General features: G+C 30.1%; 1 protein-coding gene across 7 annotated transcripts in view; it reads right to left on the bottom strand.

Moving 5' to 3' along the window:
* LOC126757634 (A disintegrin and metalloproteinase with thrombospondin motifs 5) overlaps positions 1 to 19,723 on the bottom strand; it is a 160,593-nt gene that overhangs the window by 83,206 nt on the left and 57,664 nt on the right. For all 7 annotated transcript variants that reach the window (XM_050471694.1, XM_050471696.1, XM_050471697.1 and 4 more), the window contains exon 4: positions 18,924 to 19,433. In XM_050471694.1, coding sequence (XP_050327651.1) covers positions 18,924 to 19,433 — 510 coding nt within the window. The remainder of the gene's footprint in view (positions 1 to 18,923; positions 19,434 to 19,723) is intronic.

The following is a 19,723-nucleotide window of genomic DNA, read 5'->3' as shown; positions in this document are numbered from 1 at the left end:
TATAAAAATATATTAAACAGTGATGTGTTATTTTAACTATTTGCTTATATATTTTATAACTTCAAATTTTTACCTTTTTTTTTGTTAAATTTCGTGTGAAGAACAAATTTTTTTTTGCGCTTTTATTTCTTATATTATCTCAAATTCACCTTTTCACCCATCATCCGTCACAGCATTAATTGCCTGCTCACCAAATATGGAAGTCAGCAATTATTTCAAGTCATTTGCCACCGTATCACTTTGTCAGCCAATAAAATCGACTATTAAAAAGTGAAATCACGATAAAGTGGAGCGGTACAAAAGTACACAACAAAAACATTTATTGATTAATTTAGTCACACCTTAAATGCGGTGGTGTTAAAATCTAAGTATCTCGCCAGCTTATAGCTGCCATATTAAGAATATTTTCCATTAAGCATTTAAGCGCTTTGCTGGCAATAAAGTGCCAGCAATTGAAGGTCATCGACGGTTAATGTTTGAAATGGTAAATGAAAAAGGCATTCTTTGCGCTTATATCTATTATTTTATCTAGCTGCTGTTCTTTGATACGAACGTTCATAAAGCACGCCGGTGGCGCGGTGACTTGAAAAGATTATACAAAAACGAAAAAACAGCTTTAATTTAATACGAAAAAAAAGAAAATAAAAAACTTGAAAAACATTAATAAATATTAATAAATATTCATTGAAAAGAACAATTTTTTTCCTAGTTAAAGAAAAAAAATTAAATATATATCACAAAAAAATTGTGTTATTTTTTGACTAATTTTTGAATTGAAAAAAATTGTGAATTTTTTATGATTTAGAAATAGTGATTTTAGTTACATTAACTTTATGTGTCTGCTTTTTAACTTTTTTGTCAAGCATTACTTAATTTAGCTAAGCTTTTGATCTAATAACATATTATTTAATTTTTATGTGACCTTTTTTGTAATTAATTCATATAATATAAATTGTTGTATCGGATAAAATTTATTTTAATTGTAATCCACATGCATATATTTATTTCACATTGCTTTATTTTGTTTTGGTTTATAAAATTTTACTTTATTTTAAAATATTTTTTCGGGCCTCGCAAACTATTTAAAATATTTATAATGCTTTTAACAAAAAGAAACCTAATTGATAGCACATAAATTTAAGGTTTGCATTTTAGAAATATAAAAATAAAATTACCATTAAAAATAATAAATTTTCATTTAAATTTTTTTACAAAAATAAATTTTTTATAATTTTTTCAAATACACCCAACTCAATTTTTTAAACGGTAGATACGTCAGACGTCAAATACGCCTCTGAAATCCGTGTAAAAAAAAGGCGTTTCCTATAGTAAAATGGGGGATACGGTTCATGTCATCTGAAAACCGAGTAAGATGAAGTAAAGAAATATTTTACTTCGAAAAACCGTGTAAAAAAAGTTGAAAACTATAAAATTTCAGATATGCATACAAATTGTATGTTCATATGGCACTTTATTGAGCATTAAAACTTAAAATACATAATTCATACAGGTGAAAAATTGGTAGATTAAGCAGAAAACAAAAGAAATTTGTTACTCCAGAACTAAGAACAGAAAAATTAGAATAGAAATAAGGTAAAAATATTTACATAGCTACATAATTATTCGTCGCTACTTGATAACAAGCGCAATTGTTTGCGACGAACTGGACTAAAGTCGGTATCATCGCTGGAGATGCATGCATTTCATTTAAGAGTTATCGAATGAGGGGATTTCCCAGTTATTAGTATGTATTTTCATTTCAGCAATGGTGCTAAGTGTGGTAAAAACGAACATAATTAGAAGCAGTGATTTTGAAACCGTACTAGATTAAAAATTTTTTACAAAAAAAAATTTTTCTCAACCGTGTAACTTTTCTATTAATTTTAAACAAAAAAGTAATAAATATATTAGAAAAAATTAAATACTACTAATTTTTTTTTAACTTTGGAAATGTATTGATATTGCTCCAAATGTGTTTAAACTTTTTTTTTATAACAAGAAAAATTTAGTAACAAATAAAATTTAATTGGACATTACTGTAATTTTCAGCTTATAATAAAAATTATTTATTTATTTGTCTATTAAAATAAAGAAAAACATCAAAGCAATTAACTCAACAATAACAATATTCTTGATAAAATTGTGTTGCCATATTTATATGAAAACATATGAAAACCAAAAAAAATTGATAATTTTGGATTTTAAGCTTATATTCCTTTGAGATTTAATTTTGCATTTTTAATACCAAAACTGAAATTTAATTTTTTTTATTTTGACATTACGTTTAAAATTCAAATTAATTTTATTTAGTGTTGTTGTCATGATATCATAAAAGTATTGTGTATGAAGTATGTTTTAATCATTATTTTCAAAAATATTTATTTTTCCTAATTTCTATATTTTTTAATTTGCACACATGTAATTAAACCAAAATAAATATTCAAAAAATAATCGAAAATTGTTTATTAAACTTTGACTTTGTATTTGCCATTGAAAGTTGCGAGTAATTATGGTTAAATAATTATCAATTCATAAGTAAATAAAATTCTTTGATTACACTTGACGCTTGAAGTGCTATTTTAGTAAAAAAATTAATAACCACGCGTGCATAATTGTCGCACTTCGCACTCATGACGCTTTTACGCAAACTCAATGTGTCATGTTTTGTTGTTGAAGCAATTTGCATGCGAATGCAAACAAATAAATTTGCCGAATCGATAGAAATGACAACTATTTCATACATATATGTGTGAAAATATCCACATAGAGGTTTAAGAGTTCATTTTAGCAGCGCAATGCGCGCGTGAGTGTCAGAAAGTGCGAACAAATGAGTGAGTGGTTCGTGCGAACTCAGCGCGCGCTCGCGCACTTCGCGCCAATGCCAAGGTTTACGGTGACGCGATGGCTTCGTCTAACCTTGCAGGCGGCGGTGTGTCGAATCTTGTCTAAAAGACGGATCTACTAAATGTCATTTTCGCTTCTGTTTTAAGCGTATTATTGATATGCATGCAGCGTTTGGGTAATTATGTATGCGCACATGTGTTTACTATCATATACTATGTTTGTGTGTGTCTGTGGCTACGTGTCAGCAATTTTCATGAATTATATTATTTTGCGGTTGGGGCATTTTTGATAAATCTGTCATTTAGCTTAAGGTGTATGTGTGCATCTAGTATGCGGGTGTAAATGCGTGTGCTCCGACGCGTGACATTCATAATTTTTCATAATTTACTTGTGTTTTCAGCGTTTGAAAAGTGAGTACTTCAAATTGTATGCATGGCCACATAAGTTTTATACATTTAAATGCATGAGTGTCCGAAATATTTTTAAATTTGTATTAGGGTGTTTAAAAAAAATTAAGCTAACGAATTTTTTATGGTCTAGCCACATTTAATTGATTAATATTTTATAAAAAAATTAATAGAATAACATAAATGAAATAAGTAGATAATAAAATAAATAAAATCATATTTTACATTTGTGTTGTCTCGGGAGTCAGAATTCACAACGTGTATGTGGAGAAAAATATGGAACTTTAATTATTTTCTTCATTTAATATCCAAAACTAAACTTTGCTGTCTTACTTTTCTAATAGGAGAATACTACATTTGAAGAGAAAATTGAGTTTTCAGAGAGCTGGAGTAAACTTTTTGCATAATATTGAAGACAATTATTTTAAGAACTTTTCCATACTTAAATTTAGGATCACCCTTAGTTTAAAATTTGTTTAATCTTGGTGAGGAAAGAAGTAAACTATTTCATCTTTACACATAAATTTAGTATAAAATAAAAACTTTCCCCATTTACATTTAAGGGTTACCCTAATATATTTAAAAAAATATATATTTTTTTAGTAAAGAATGATTTGCAAATACAATACAATATAGAGATCATTTAATGAATAATATAGTGACGTTTGCAATTAAGAATCACCCTAACGGAAAGTAAAAATGTATAATTTATTTATCAAAGCGGTTTAAATAGGCAGTGGATAGTGAAAGTACAATACGTGAATTAAGTTTTAATTTTTTTTTTCAAAAAATCAGATGTTTCTTTTAATGTAATTTCTCACGCCGGTAAAAAGCTTTTTGAAACCTAACTAGTGGCTCTGGCTAGATAAGTTAAGTTCCCATAGCGCACTTTGGTACGATACTCATCACATAAATTAACTACAAAATCTTATACCATTAACCACAAGTTAACTATAATTTTTTTTATCAAATAAATTAACTACAAATATTTATATAAGGAATATTGGACTTTATTAAATTCAGTTAGTAGATTTGAGAATTATTTAAAATACTCGTTTTCGTAAGTTTTTGATATTTTTAAATTTTTAAAATGTTGCCGAATTTCATGTGTATTTAAAACCATATCAAACATTACATAATTTTCATAACAAATTCTAATTTTTTAAACTTTTTTGAGATATTTCCTAATGTTGTCAGAACTTAATCAAATTTTTGTTCAATATTCCACTTTTATATAAAAAAACTAGCTTGCACCAAACTTTTGGGATTTTCCCTGAAATTAGTTTCGCTTTTCGATTTAGATTTATTGGTTCTGCAGTTTAAGCTACTGTTCTCATATTTAATCACTTAAATAATTAATTTGCATATCTTTTCTGTTAGACACGGCTCAACCACGCAGAATCTAAAACGCATAGCGCTAACTTTTTTATTGCAAAAATATTTAATTTTTATGCTTATATCGTCAAAGAACTATTTCTCAACTCCAGCATTAAACCCTTCACCAATAAATTGCCAAAAACTCGTCAAAAATTCGACCATTCTAATTTTTGGACGATGACTCACGCTATTCCTATGTAAATATATGCAGACTTATGCGCCAAGCGTCTACTCACAAAAGCCTTTCAATACACTTACTCACCGGCCAGGCTTTATTGTAACCCCCACCAACTGAAAACAATAAAAAATGGAGTATGCAACAATGGCAATAGCAAAAAAAATTCGAGACTCAAATTGCAGCGCGCAAATTACGGCGAAAAATGCGCCCAAAAGGCGATGAACTGGCGCACAATCGGCTGCTATTGTTTGCATTTATTTATTTAGTTTTTTTTCTTTTAAGTTAAAAAAGTTTATACAACAATGCACTATTTGTTCGCATGCCGCTTATTAGCAACTTGAACTCACTGAAAGCAACGCCGCCGCTAGTGACTTAACTCCGAGTAAATATTGGTGTGGCAAATGCGAAAATTTATCTAAATAGGTGAATAACTCAGATATGTGAGTGAAAATAATAGATAAGGTGGGGAATTTTCAGTTAACGCTAATTATTGTCAAATTTTTGGAAATATTGAAATAGTTTGGGAAATCGTGTGAGTGAGTGAGTTAAAGAAATTAAATAAGGAAAATATACGGTTAACAGCCTTTGGTTAAAATTTTTGGCGCTCTTTTCACTGATAAAAAGAATAAATGTGACATAAGAGAAAATTATATCAAAATCAATGGTTTGGCCAATAGAAATAAACAACTCAAAAATCAGGAAAAATATTAAAAGTTATCGCAAAATTTTGTCAAGATTCGTTAGAAGTATTATAGCTCGCTTATTCAGCACTAGACAAAATTATTCCCCCTTTCCCTTTGTAATTTTTATATAATATTGCTCTTTCTCGGCCTCTAACGGTCAATAACGAACTGCTGATTATATTTTAGACATGAAATAAAATGTATTGCAATTAAGAGAATATATGTTCAAATTGTTTACTGACATGCTTTGAAACTGAAAATGAACATTTTGGCAAAAATTCTTTTCGAGGTCCAGATGGTAGTCCTTCGAATCTGCGCCCTGTTTGAAATTAACTTTGATAGGAGGCGAAATCGCTTGAATAATTTTTCTCTATATAATATGTATTATAATCAGTATTTCATTATTTTGCTCTGTACAATGTCTGTGAGACTTCTTCTAATATTTTTAGAAGGGAGAGAGATACATTATTCGGAAAGGTTCTTGCCTAGAAAATAGAAACAAATTGAAACATTGAAAGATGACGAATGAAACGTTCAGGGTGGGCCAGAAAGCAATGTACAATATACATAGATTGTTGGCAAACATAAGAAGTGAGACCAAGGTAATGCTTTGTATTTGGTAATATCAGAAGGATATAGTCCATTATGAGCTTTTAATATGGGAAATGATGAATGAGGAACGCTACTCAGAAGGGAACTTTTTGGAAAACAACGGCTGGGAAATTGGTTCCTGACGATACAAACTACATTCACTGGAATACGCTTCAGATCAGAATAAGATATTAAAAATTGACTTGGCTCCTTCTTGACCACAAGGCCGACGCAATTCTTTATAATTGGAGGGTTGTACGAGAAAAATCATAAGCCCAATAGTTTATTCAAAAAAAATATATTGAGAAATTACATAAATAAAGTCTTAAAAAAAGTTTTCCTGGAACTTTAATGGGCATCACACTAATTTGAGAAATTTAGTATTTTAGTGAAGAAAATATAGCAGCCGTAGATGAGAGTGTTCACGAAGACCTCATCCAGAAAAGATAACGAGTTGGTGTGGTTTGTAGGCTACTGGAATGATCGGTTCATAATTTTTCAAAAATGATGTCGGTGAGATCATAACCGTCAATGGCAACCGTTATCGCGCCATGATAACCGACCTTAAATTGAATATCGTGATCTCGATGGCATTTGGTTTCAACAAGACGGTGCCACTTCTAACAAATTGCTTCAATGAACGGATTTATTAAGGGAACACTTCGGTGAGCAGATAATTTCACGTTTTAGGCCTTTCGATTGGCCACCAAGATCGTGTGATAACACACCGTTAGACTTTTTCCTGTAAAGTCTAAAATCTATTCGGACAATCTCGCTACGATTCAGGCCTTGGGGCAAAACATCACGCATGTCATTAGCCAGTTACCAGTCAACAGCCAACATTTGAAATAGATAAATTCCAAAGAATTGTCTTTCGAATAATTATAAACATTCCCCATTAAATCTGAAGTATCTGTGTTTTTCCTAAAAATGTACAGAACCTCGATGTCGAGCTGAATACCTTTATAAAGCCATGTTAAGTGTTATAGCAAATGTCAATTAAGAATCTTATTAGATAAAGTTATCCTTATATATATTTTTTTTTGACAATCCTAAATTGAAAAAGACCGCGAAATTTTGACGCAAGTACATATTTAAGTTATAAGAAGGAAAAACGGGAGAAAAAAACGGTAAAAATAAAATACAATTAAGAGCGTATAGTTTTTAAAAATAATACATTTCAAGTGTAAAATAATTTATCAAAAAAAAAAAAAAAAGCACAATTGAATCAAAAAACTCCGTATCGTTCCTAAAGAAGTTATTTCACATTTAGAACATCATAAACATAAACCTCAACAAAAGTGACTTCATATTTTTTTTTAATTTTTTTTAACTTAATTGCAAAAACCACAAAAATTATTTTCATAAGCAAATTTCACGAAAAAACTGTCGCAAATGGCAAGGCCTGCGGCGTTCGCGGCCGCGATTATCTGCCAAACGTGAACGTGCCGCGCAGTGATATTCTTTAGCACACACTTATTTATGCGCTATAACATTAAGCAACAATAAAAGTTGACCCAGTTCACGAATTATGCATTGACGTTCAAGATTTTCATGACAAACGATGTGGAGCCGAAAATAGATGCCAAAAACCAAATACTTTTAATGCAAATATTGGTGGAAAATAGAACAAATTGGCTGACTGCAGGAGTAGACTGAGCAACAGAAAGCACAAAACCAACAAAAAAAATAAAAGTAAACAAAAAATAATCAGCTAGAACACTTAGCTCCGCCACACATAAATATTGCTGCATTACGGAAAATAATAACGGCAATAATTTTGGTGCAAATAAAAAGGCAATTGCCGTTGGAATTGTAACTGCTAGCGGACGACCAGAAGTGCTGCTGATACCAAGCTGCAAAACAAACACAAACAGAAAGAAAACACAAGTTTTCAGTTGCGAAATAACGGTAAATTTTAGGCAAACTCAAGGCTGCTAAAGGCTGCCTGCGACAAACAAAAGACTTAAGCAGCGAACGCGCGGCGAAATCGTGCTTTAATTTCCGTCACAGGCCACTGTCGCTTCGTGCAAGTTTTCCTTTATCTTCTACGACAAATACAGGCGTCTGTGTGTGTGAGTTGTTGTGCGCTTGTAGTCAGCCAGTCTGCTGCATGGTAGTTGGTCTGTTCTGTGCCGCCGCGAAATTGCAACAGCCGTAAATGACGCCGGAAATTGCCAGCCGGCACAGAAATCGCTGACTGTCATTATAATCGCTTTTAGTGAATTGCACGGCATCGCATTTTCATTTTATTGTAGATTTTGTTGTTATTTGCTTCATTTTTACGCTAATTATAACGCATTTCGGCGCAAAAAGCGGCAAGCAATAACGAATTCTCATAAAATTGCAAGAATTATTTACCGGAAATGCGGAATTACATAGAGCAAATGAGAGGCAGCTACTAAGTAATGGGCACAACAACAAAAACGGAAGCCAGTTATATTTAAAACAAAAGTGTAAAGCACTAAATGCTTAACGAGGGGCAAATTTGTTAAGCATGTTGAAATAAATAAATTTTTTTAACTAATTTAATGACCAATGTGAACAATTTCTTTTAATATGGTGTAATCTGATAAAAAAAAATATTTCTGAAATAAATTCTAAGTTTTGTATGTTTTTAAGTTTTTAAATATTTCATATGTTTGTAGTTATATGTATGTATGTTTATCTATATATCGCGAAATAAGAATTCTGAAAATACTTGAAAATTAAAGATTTCTGTATATTATAAAAATATAATTACTCAAATGGAACACAAAATAAAATTTATAAATATATAGCATATGAAGATACCGCACCTATTACGAATAAATTTTTTTTAATAATTTGCTCATTTTTAATTGAAAAAAATTATTAAAGTTTCAGATTATAATTAATTAATTTTTTAAATTTATTTTCAAATGTTCTTATATTACTGAAGTCGAAAAAGAAAGCTTTTTAAAATAAAAAAATGTAAATTTGAGTTTAAAAAAATTAATTTTTTTACTGTCTTTCCAATAATACAAAAAGTTAATTTATTTTTAATTTTAATTTAAATAATTTTATTTTTTGAATGTATCTATAATTTGTTTATTATTTATTATTTAATTTATTTTATGAAGTTAACTTTACATATTTACAACAAAACTTATTAATAATTGTAACAATACTTACCAAACATTTTCGGTAAATTTGTAGTTTTTAATTTTTTAAAAATTTATTTTCACTTGAAAAAAATATTTTATATACATCACATGTTATTATCTTAAAAATTTGTAAAAAATGGGGTAACAAATTTAAAAAAAGTTTAAAAAGTTTTTTTTTTAATTTGTTTTTTTTTTAATGAAAAATAAAATAACAATATTTGAGATTAATTAATGAATTTTCAAATGCTCCTATAATACTGAAACTGTACATTGGAAGTACTTGAATAATATCAAGTGCAAATATGAATTTGAAAAAATTAATTTTTATTAATATAATTTAAGTTTCAATAATTAAAACAGTTAACTTAATTTCTTAATTTTAATTTAACTAATGTAATTTTTTGTTTGAATTTATTATTAATTTTTTTATTATTTAAATTATTATTTTTATTTTTAATTTAATTAATTAATTTTTTTTAATTTATTATACATAATTTTTTTATTATTAATTATTGATTTTATTTTATAAAACTAATTTTATTTACAAAAAAAAAGTATAGTTATAGTTGTAACAATACCTACCACGGACATGTTTTATAAATGGCTAATTTTTAATTCTTTTAAATTTTTTTCCCTTCGAAAAATTTTTTTTGTTTTCTTTTAATGTATAAATGTTAAATAATAAATTTGTAAAATTGTAGTAATTAATTTAAAAAATTATATTATATTGAAACTAAAACTTAACATTTATTAAAAATAATTTAATTTTTAATATCAAAAATATATTAATTTCTTTACTTTGGACATAGCTTAAACTTAATAATGAAAAGAAAATATTAGTCTGGAAGTTAAAATAATATTTTCATGCATAATTCTGCGTTTCTCAAAAATTTCAGTTCTTTTCATACATTTATGAAAAAATTAAAAATAATTAAATTGAATATTGCAAATAATTTAAATTAAGAATTCTTATTTTAATTACGGCTTAATAATTTATATTAAGTTACTATGAAAATTTTATACAAAATAAATAACTAAAAATATAGTAGTATAAAATTTTAAAACATAAAATCAAATAAATATAGTTTAAGTTTACCAGCAAAATTTTTTTTTGTATTTATCTAAATAAAATAAAAGTGGAATTTTCATTTTTATTTTGTATTTTATTCGAACACAAGAATTTTCTCTCAATTCAAATAGTTTTTATAAGAAATTAATAATAATTAATTTTAATTTTTAATTATTTTAATTAATATTGAGTTAAATTAAAATTAGATTAAAATAAAAAAAAATTATTCTAATGTTTCAAAACTAAAATAATATATTAATTTATATTATAATGCATTTAAAATATTTTTAATACATACAATTTTGTTTCAATAAAATAAAAAAGTAATTACAATGTCTTGAGGCGGCTCAAACAGGTAAAATAATCCAGCATTGCAAAAAAAATAATCAAAACTTATTTTTGTATATATATTTATTTCTTTTTATATGTATATGCATATTTGTATGTAAATATATGCATTTATTTATACTATAAGCAACTGCTACAAATTAGTTCGTTGCCACAACAATGTACGCGAAGTTCGTTGCTTAAGTCTTTTATTGGCAACTACAACGGTTCATCGCATCTGAAAATCACTGGCTCGTGCCGAACCAAATTATGCAAATTCGCTGCAATCAATTGCAACATATAAATTACCAATTTCATAGTTGGTCACGCCCTTATTTCGAATTTGTAGGGAAACCTTCAATTCTCCCGATGAGTTCATTTCGCAAACCGATTCGACAAGTTGTGAGTAAAGGCGAAATAATGCAAAATAATAATGCTTACGATTTTTGCATTGAAGCATGAAACTGCAGCATATGCAATTATTGTTTTTATTATGTAATTGTAAAAATATTTAAATTACTGATACAGCAAAAAATCGGAGAAAAAATTCATGCTGTGGAGAGTTGCGGTAAGCTGTGTTTGCAATTTTGGGAGTAGGTTTTATGTTAATCATAAGCGTTTTTATGGGAAAAAATTTTCTTTAATAAATTAATTGCAGAAAGGTTGAAAAATTGTTTAATATAAAACTTGTAAACTTAAAAAATAATTTTAAAAAAATATTCACACGGTCAGACGAAAATATTGTATTTTTCCGATTAATTTTTCTCATATTTTTTTTTAACTCTACGTTTATGCATTATATGCATTATAACAACAAATTTGATAAACTGAAAAGACTGTAAGTTTTTCAGAAAATTTAAATCACAGCAATTTCACCTGTCCACTCAGCATCGCTTATCACAGTCGACTGATTGCTACTTAAGCATTCAACAACTTAACAAGTATCTGACTTAAGTCTTTCGTGTCAAGTGTTTGTGGTGAAAATGCGGAAATGCAGCAGCGCAAGGCATTTTCGTAGTTTTCAAAGCAAATTTCACCCAAAATTTCGAATGGTAGAAATCTGACATAGCAGTTTCTTTTAGAAATCTAATATTTTTTGTAAATACCGAGATAATGATATATATTATGTGAAAAATGAAGAAAGCAACTAATTTAAGTTCGGTGAAAAATTTTGTGTGAAAGAAATTTGAAAATGAAAGTTAAAATTTTTTCAGCTATGCAAGTAAGCTTATATATTGTGTGTACCGTTAAAAATATTTAAATATGAAAATAAAAATTGAACAAAATTTTTAACATTAAAAAAAATTAAAAAATAGTTTTATAAGTAAAAAAATTTTCTCCTCTTCTTCAGTTTTTTTTATAATTTTATAAGCATACAAAAAAAGAAAGAAATCTTAACTCAAAAAATGTAAATTACTACTTTTATGAAAAAATTACTCATAAATAGCATATAAAAAGTTCTTAGTTTCCAAAAGCAAACTTTAGAAATGAACGTATAGTATATTCAAAACTGATGCATTTCATATAAATATAATATTTCATATAATAAAATACAACATTGTATTTAAAAATCAAATTTGAAATTATTTTATTTTAAAACAATTTTTAAAAATTTTATTAATAAATTCTATGCAAAAATGCATATTTATATATTCACTAGCTGGAAAATATAGTAAACAAATATTTCTATCCATTGGAGGAGCGAAGTGTATATTATCGCACACATCCTCATATATGTAACTATCTTTCCGTTAAAGAAAATTCAAATAAATATTCAAAAGCACTTCGAAGTGGGCAATAAACAAGTTTTTCTGTCATCGCGTACATTTTTCTTCTCAATTTAATATTTCCCTTTTTTCCATTATTTTCCTCTTTTTCACCTTCATTTAAAGCCCTGCCTTCAGCATTGCTTTTACTTTCCGTTATTTTTATGTGAGTTTTATGGCCGAAACCACCCACGCATGACGCGCCTTTCTACAGCGCCAAACACATACTGCGAACCATCAACAATGGTTGGTTATAGGTAACAACAATAAAAACAACAACAACTATTACCACTTTCTTGCTGGCGGGCAATAACTTTTCCGCATTCGAGACGGTTGGGCTGGTAACCTGTCACACTTTTGAAGTTTCAGTTTTATCGAAGTGAAGAGAAAAACAACAGAAAAGTGAATTCGAGAGTAAAAGCGTTAAGCATTTAATTGCCGCTAGGGCGTAAACAATTAAAAGTTAACAGTTTGATAAATTATCGCCTAACTTCGTGCAATTAGCCCAGGAAAGTGGTGGAGGGTTGGAGTGGGAGGAAAAAGATATATTTACATAAAACTTGAAAATTAAAAAAAATGTGTATTTATAACCTGAAGAAATATTTTAATTAAGTAAGGCGGAAAGTTTTTAAAAAACTAAAAATCCAATATTTCGAAAAAAATTTAAAGTTCAGATTTAGTAAAATAAGGAATTAGAGCAAATAAATGTTAGGTATTTAAGTCTACAGGAATGAATTTCAGTTAATTTTGAAGTGTTTTAAAAAGATAGAGCATATTTTTACTATTTTTATTTATTTATTAATATTAAAACAATACAAATATGAATCAAAAAATAGTAGAAATGGGGGAAATGGGGCTGATGCAGTGGTCTTAAAAATTTGTCACGTGACCATATCCACAATTTCAACTCTCCAATTGGAAACCAAACAAAAAATTTGCTTGGATAATGTCTCATTGTGTGGTTCTATGGAAGGGTTGGCAATTTTTTTTGACAAAATGGAGACTGCTTGAAAAAAAAAGTTTTTTTTGACAGTTTCTAATTTTGAAGAAATAGTAGAAATAGAAAGTCGTGGCTATGGTTAGTTCCAGACATATATAGAGGCCATAAAGAAGACTCTCTAATATTTAAGATACATCGGTCTAACCAAATTTCGTGTGTGGAATCGTGGCAAATATTGCCAAGGGCTAACGGTAAATCTGGGTTAAATAAAAAAACAAGCTACGAGTGGCACAAAGCCCTCAACGGCGATCGAGAAATCGTTGAAGACATGCCTTGTTTTGGACGACTCACTCTTCAACAGATGAAAATATTAAAAATGTAAAGGATATGGTGCTTGAAAATCGTCAGGCAAGTGTTAGAGAGATGACAATAGATCTCGACATCTCAACCGAGTTCATTCGAATGATTTTGGTGGATATTTTCGGTATTAAATGCGTTCTTGCTCGACCCGTCCCGATAAAATTGAATTTTTTCCAAAAATAGTACCGCAATCAGATCTCTTTAGACATCCATGATCACAAGAATTACGACCATACATCCATGAAGAGCATTATAACTGCTTAACTGACATGGGTTTATGAGTTTGACATGCAAACAAGTCAACAACAGCGGAATGGAGGAAAAAAATGAGCCAAAACCAAAAAACCACGCCAAAGCCGCTCAAAAGTCAACGTTATGCTCATTGTTTTTTCGATCGTGATTTGATGCATCATGATTTTTTTTCGGAGGGACAGATGGTCAATAAGGATGTCTATTTGGCCGTATATCCGTCGAAAATGGCCGGAATTATGGAAGTTTTCTTGGATTTTACGCCGTTATAATGCACCAGCGCTTAAAGCCACGAACTGAACTTAAAGTCAAAAACGCAATAAATACCATCGATCAACTACCGTATTATCCAGATTTGGCTTCATGTAATTTTTTCTTGTTCCCCAAACTGAAGTTGCCGCTCCGTAAGATCCGTTCGAATCGAAGATATAAAAAAAAATTTGATGAAAGAGCTGAAGCCCATCCCAAAAGAGCTTATGAAAGCAGGTCTGGAAAAATCGTTGGCATACATCTGGTGGGGAATTAGTTTGAAAGCGACAAAATAAATATTGATGAATAATTAAATATTTTGCCTTTTGTATTCAATTTCCGTTGCAATGTAAATATTTTTGTCCTCATTGCGATTATGACTGAATTTTTTTATGGACTGAAATTTATAAATAGTTTTCCGTTTGCTGTCAATAGCTTATACATTTGATATTAAATACAGAAAGAATGAATAAGTATATGTTCTGAATATGTAGAAAATTCGGTTTTACACTTAATCGAAGATAGCTCACGATGGCAGCTCCACATATGAACTAATTTTCATTAAAAAAAAATTTCCAATTATATTACATAATTTTTCTAATGAACTTTATAAATACGGCTATCAAACAATATTTTAATAAGTTGCCAGTTTTTATAACTACTACTAAATAACTGTGTAGCAAAACCTTAAAAGTGTATATGAAAATAAATGAATCGCCAATGCTTCCAGCAATCCACACAAGGAAGTGTTGAGCCAGCCGGCACCCACACCTGCTGCAATTGTAGCATTTAATGTGTTGAAAACACAAAACAATGCGCCAAAAATATTTAGGTGCGGTTGTTGAGCACAACAGTTACATTTATTAATTTTTTGTACAAGAAAAGTAGAAAATAAAAAATAAAAATATAAAAATTTCAAATATCATTATATATGTATGTATGTATGCCAATTATTTTTCCTGTTTCTGGGCGATTAATTCCAATTTACTGTTTTCCTAACGGTACTCGTAGTATAAAACAGGCAATTACATAAAAACGTAACGGCGCAAGCGAAAGACTTAAGCAACGAACTTCACTCCCCACATCACTCATTATTATTATTTGGCTTAATGTTAATGCGATTGCCAGTCGGTAATGAGGCAAAATCGAAAATTAAATGTAACGAATTGCCAGTAAACAAACAAAACAGAAGTGGAGGGGAAAGACAAATCGCACTAAAGCAGCGCACGCGATGGACCCTTGAGCGCAAATGGACACTCATTACAAATAATAATGATTTATGTGTGTGTATGTGTGTGTTTGGGTACTGTTTGACTGACTGTTTGTGTATCTAACGGTTTTCTATTTGTTTTGCTTTCGATTCAATTCGAAGTACGATTGATTTTGCACCGCGCAAACGCCAGCGATTTGCATTAGGCACGCCAATTGCGAATGCGCATACGTAATTAGAGCAACAACAAAAACTACCATTAAAAGTAAAAAAAAAGTATGGAACACAAAAACAAAATTGTAGCACGATAGCACTTTTACTAACAGTTAGACATGTTGCAGGCACGGCGCGCAATTGCAACAGAGGGGCATTGCAATGAGCGGCAACTAAGTGCGCGGTGAGAGCGAGAGCGTCGAAGCGTGAGTGAGTGAGTGAGTGAAGCTGCCAGTTAGACGGTGCGGCAAAAAGCGATTTTAGTCTGCAGCATTTTGTGGTTTTTGCGGCACAGTGCCGCGACTTGCGTGAAATCGCAGGGAATAGGCCGGCAATTGGGATTGAGGCCAACAAATAACGGCGGGAGCGCTCACAGTGGGATGCAATGCAAAAATGTGTTACAGCCACCACGGTTGCTCGCCGCATGCAAAGTGAGCTTGCTGATATTTATGCAAACTTTTTATTTTTGTTGTTGTTTTATCTACTTCTGCTGATTAGAAATTATGCAACGAAAGCGAAATGAAATATGAAGTAAGAGAAGAAATTTTATTTCCCCGAAATAAAAAATATATGAAGCATTAAAAAGCAAGCCAAAGCAAGAGAAGTAGCAAGCGAGTAAAAGCAGCAAGCAAAAAAGTAAGCATTACACAAAAACAACAACAAGCGTTAGAGCAGAAACAACACCAAACGTTAGTGCAAACACAAAGCGAGCGACTTATGCTGCTGCTGATGGACATCAAGCACCAAGCGGAGACACAAAATTAGCTTTTGGGAGCAGTGTATAAGGATTTTCAGAGGGGTAAAAATGTAAAATAAAACCAAAAACAACAACAAATGTATTTTTATATAATTTCTGAATTTTTTAATACGTAAATTGATTAATGTTTCAGTTAACATTTTAATATTCTGCCTCTCTTTACTGTTCTAAGATAAAGTATATCTTCGGTATTCTCTCTCTCTCGATATAACTCTCAATATCTCTCGTCTTGTCTTCGATTTTAAGATACAGCTAAGTTTCTAAGTCTACGAAAAATGTGAAGAAATTTATTTTCGACTTGAAACTACTCAACTACTGGCTATTTCATCTGCTTCGCAAAAACTTTCTGTATATAAAATATATTGATTATTAGGAGCACACTCCTTGTCAGAAAGTTTTTCTTAATAGCTGAAACCTCCACTTCGAAGATAATGTGTTACAATACTTTCTTTATAAATTTACTTTCACAAAAGAAGTAGTCGGAGTTAGAAGAAGAGGATGATATGAGTTTCGCTCTTTTCGACTAAGCAGCTCAACATTAAAGGTTAACTAAATTTTAGTTTTTTCAATGGGAAGTTCTCCGAAGATGACTAATTTTTCTACTTGGTTCGAGAATTAACAATTTTTAGGTAACATATCGGCTGTTGACGAGGTAATAAAGATTTGCAAGCCTGATGCTTATTGTTTAAGCTTTGTTTTTTTAAAAAGTGATACAAAAAAACTTTGGAAAAGCTGATCTCAAATTAAATCCAAGAAATAAAATTCAAGAGCACGTAAAACGAAAGCACATACAATTTCACTACCAAACTCTACATTAAAATTCGTAGCGGAAGCAAATATAACATGGCGTGGCATTTACAGCTTAATTAATTCACACCCTGAGGGCACGAGTGTTTGCCTGATTACCTGCGAAAATAAATTGGTAGGTAAATACATTTGTGTTTACAAACATGAACGATCAATAAAGAAATTACAAACGAAAGTACAGAGCTGCCTAATGTATGAATAAATTGAAAGTGAAATGAAAAAGGCGATAACGGTCGATTATAAAACATAAGAAATCAAATCAAAATATTTGCAAATAGATTAAAAAAAAAAAAGCAAAAAGTAACAAAAAATTGTACAACAAGGCATGTAAAATGTGCCATAAAAATGAAAGTAGTAAGGTGACCACACGCAATTAAAAAAAATAACGCTTAATAAAAAGAAAAGAAGCACGAGGGGTAAGAAAAATACAAGTCACGCCATAGGGTATGACACTTAAGTCTCCAAAAAAGGCGAAACATAAAAATTGTGTAATAATAGAAAATTAATTTATTCGAGCTGAAGTGCCTCTCAGTGCAATATTTAAGCGATGAAGCACGAATTGCAATGCTTTACAGAATACAAATTCTAGATTATTTCAAATAAAAAATAAAAAAAATGTTATCGGACACACTGATTTTCACTGAATATAATTCGTTTGAATTTAATGAGCTGAATTGCTTAAAATAGCGCTTAATAACATACAATGACAGCTGCTTGCAATAAATTGCAATATTTGATTCACAAAAATAGTGACAATAAGTTAAATTACAGTTCAGCGCTTGAAATCAGAGAGCTGAATAAACAAATAATGAATACATTGAGCTATATCCACATTCTACAAAGATAAAAACTAGTGAAATTATAATTAGCAACTTAAAATCAGGGAGCTTAATTTCTTAAAATTGCGCTGAATAAACATATAATGAATGCGATTTTTGGGAGCTGTATTCATATTCTGCGTATATAAAAAAAATTGCTGAAATTATATTTGACAACAAAAGCAGGGAGCTGAATTGCTTAAAATAGCGCTGAAAAAACTTTTATATCTATGTGAAAATGTATCCATATTTCGCATAGATAAAAAATTATTGAAATTAAAATTTACAGCTTAAAATCACGGAGCTGAATTGCTTAAAGTAGCGCTGAATAAACACTTAATGCATGGTATTTTTTGAAGCGCAGTTGCATTCCTCAAAAACCATATTGCAAAATGCGCTGAATAAGTTAGAAAGCTTAAATTTGCTTATAATGTTTATAATAAAGTTGAAAAAAGAATTATATTTGCTTGCATTTCAAGAACATAAGCGTGCTGATTATATAAAACTTCTTTATGCAAAAAAAAAAAAATCTAAACAAGCGCTGAATGAATTCTTCCTGAGCTGAATATGTGATGTGAATATAAAAAATTTTAACATAGTTCCAAATATACCTAAGTAGAAACCAGTAACGAGTTATTGTATAAAATATATTTTTTTGGGCATGATGTTGCTGAAATTTAGATATGTAGATCTAATTTTAATACCAAAAAGTGCTGAGTTAAAAAATTTTGAATATGTGACATAAAGTTTACTCCATATATCTATATAATTCATATTATATATTTAGCTGCGCTGAATTAAGTTTGATATTGCTAAGTTGCGCTGAATAGCATTAATACCCAATATAAGAACAAAATGAAGCTAAAACACAATAATCTAATACTTCAGCAAGCTTTTCCATATATGTACACCTAGTTTCTTATATTCAGCATAATATAATCGCTTTCACTTACCACATCGAAAACCTCCTGCAGATCCAAACCATGCGTCGCATTTGCCTCATCGCGCACAGTCCACATACGCAGCGTATTAGGGGAACCTCCCTTGAACAGACTATCTGTTCTCTTCAAGGTTAAATTCAAATTCTCACCGAAAGCATTAAACGAAACTTTGTGCTCTTTTAACTCGCGTAAATCACCAGCGAATTTGCCATTCGCCGCTTGCTGTAGACTGTTCACACCACCAGCACCTGGCGTATTAGCGGCCGCTTTCAATTCACTATAATAAGGATTTTTACTCAAATCCTTCTTCACGTGATGTGGCTCCTTGATGGTCGGACGAGCAGCTCCATCAACACTGTTGATGCTGCGTCGCCGACGACGACGATAATGTTCAGGGAGTGCCGCCAAACCGTCGTCAAAACTGTTATGCAACAGCTGCACGACTTCATAGTGCGGCACGGCGTTCACATCGTCGACGTGGAACACCGATTGCAGTTGTGTGGGTGACATTTGTTTGTGATACTGTAATGAGAGAAATAGTAGATGATTTAGTTATGGGCTCTGCGGATTGTACTATAATATAATATATATAAATAATTGCATATTAACATGTTGCATTTCCGAACCTCTATAGAATTATAAAATAAAAAAGAATGGAATGGAGCTGTCACCTTTTGAAAAAATTTACACTTAATATATTGTTAACTAAAGAAAAGTATTCTGAAAATCATTAATTTGAAAAAAAAAATGGAGTAGAGTTGCCACCTTCCGAAAAAATAAAAACTAAGATTATATTATTAACAGGGTATAAG

The sequence above is a fragment of the Bactrocera neohumeralis genome, chromosome 4 (genome assembly GCF_024586455.1).
Source record: "Bactrocera neohumeralis isolate Rockhampton chromosome 4, APGP_CSIRO_Bneo_wtdbg2-racon-allhic-juicebox.fasta_v2, whole genome shotgun sequence".
NCBI lineage: Eukaryota > Metazoa > Arthropoda > Insecta > Diptera > Tephritidae > Bactrocera > Bactrocera neohumeralis.
Note: the sequence above shows the minus strand (reverse complement) of the source record. Positions and strands in the feature narration are given on the sequence as shown.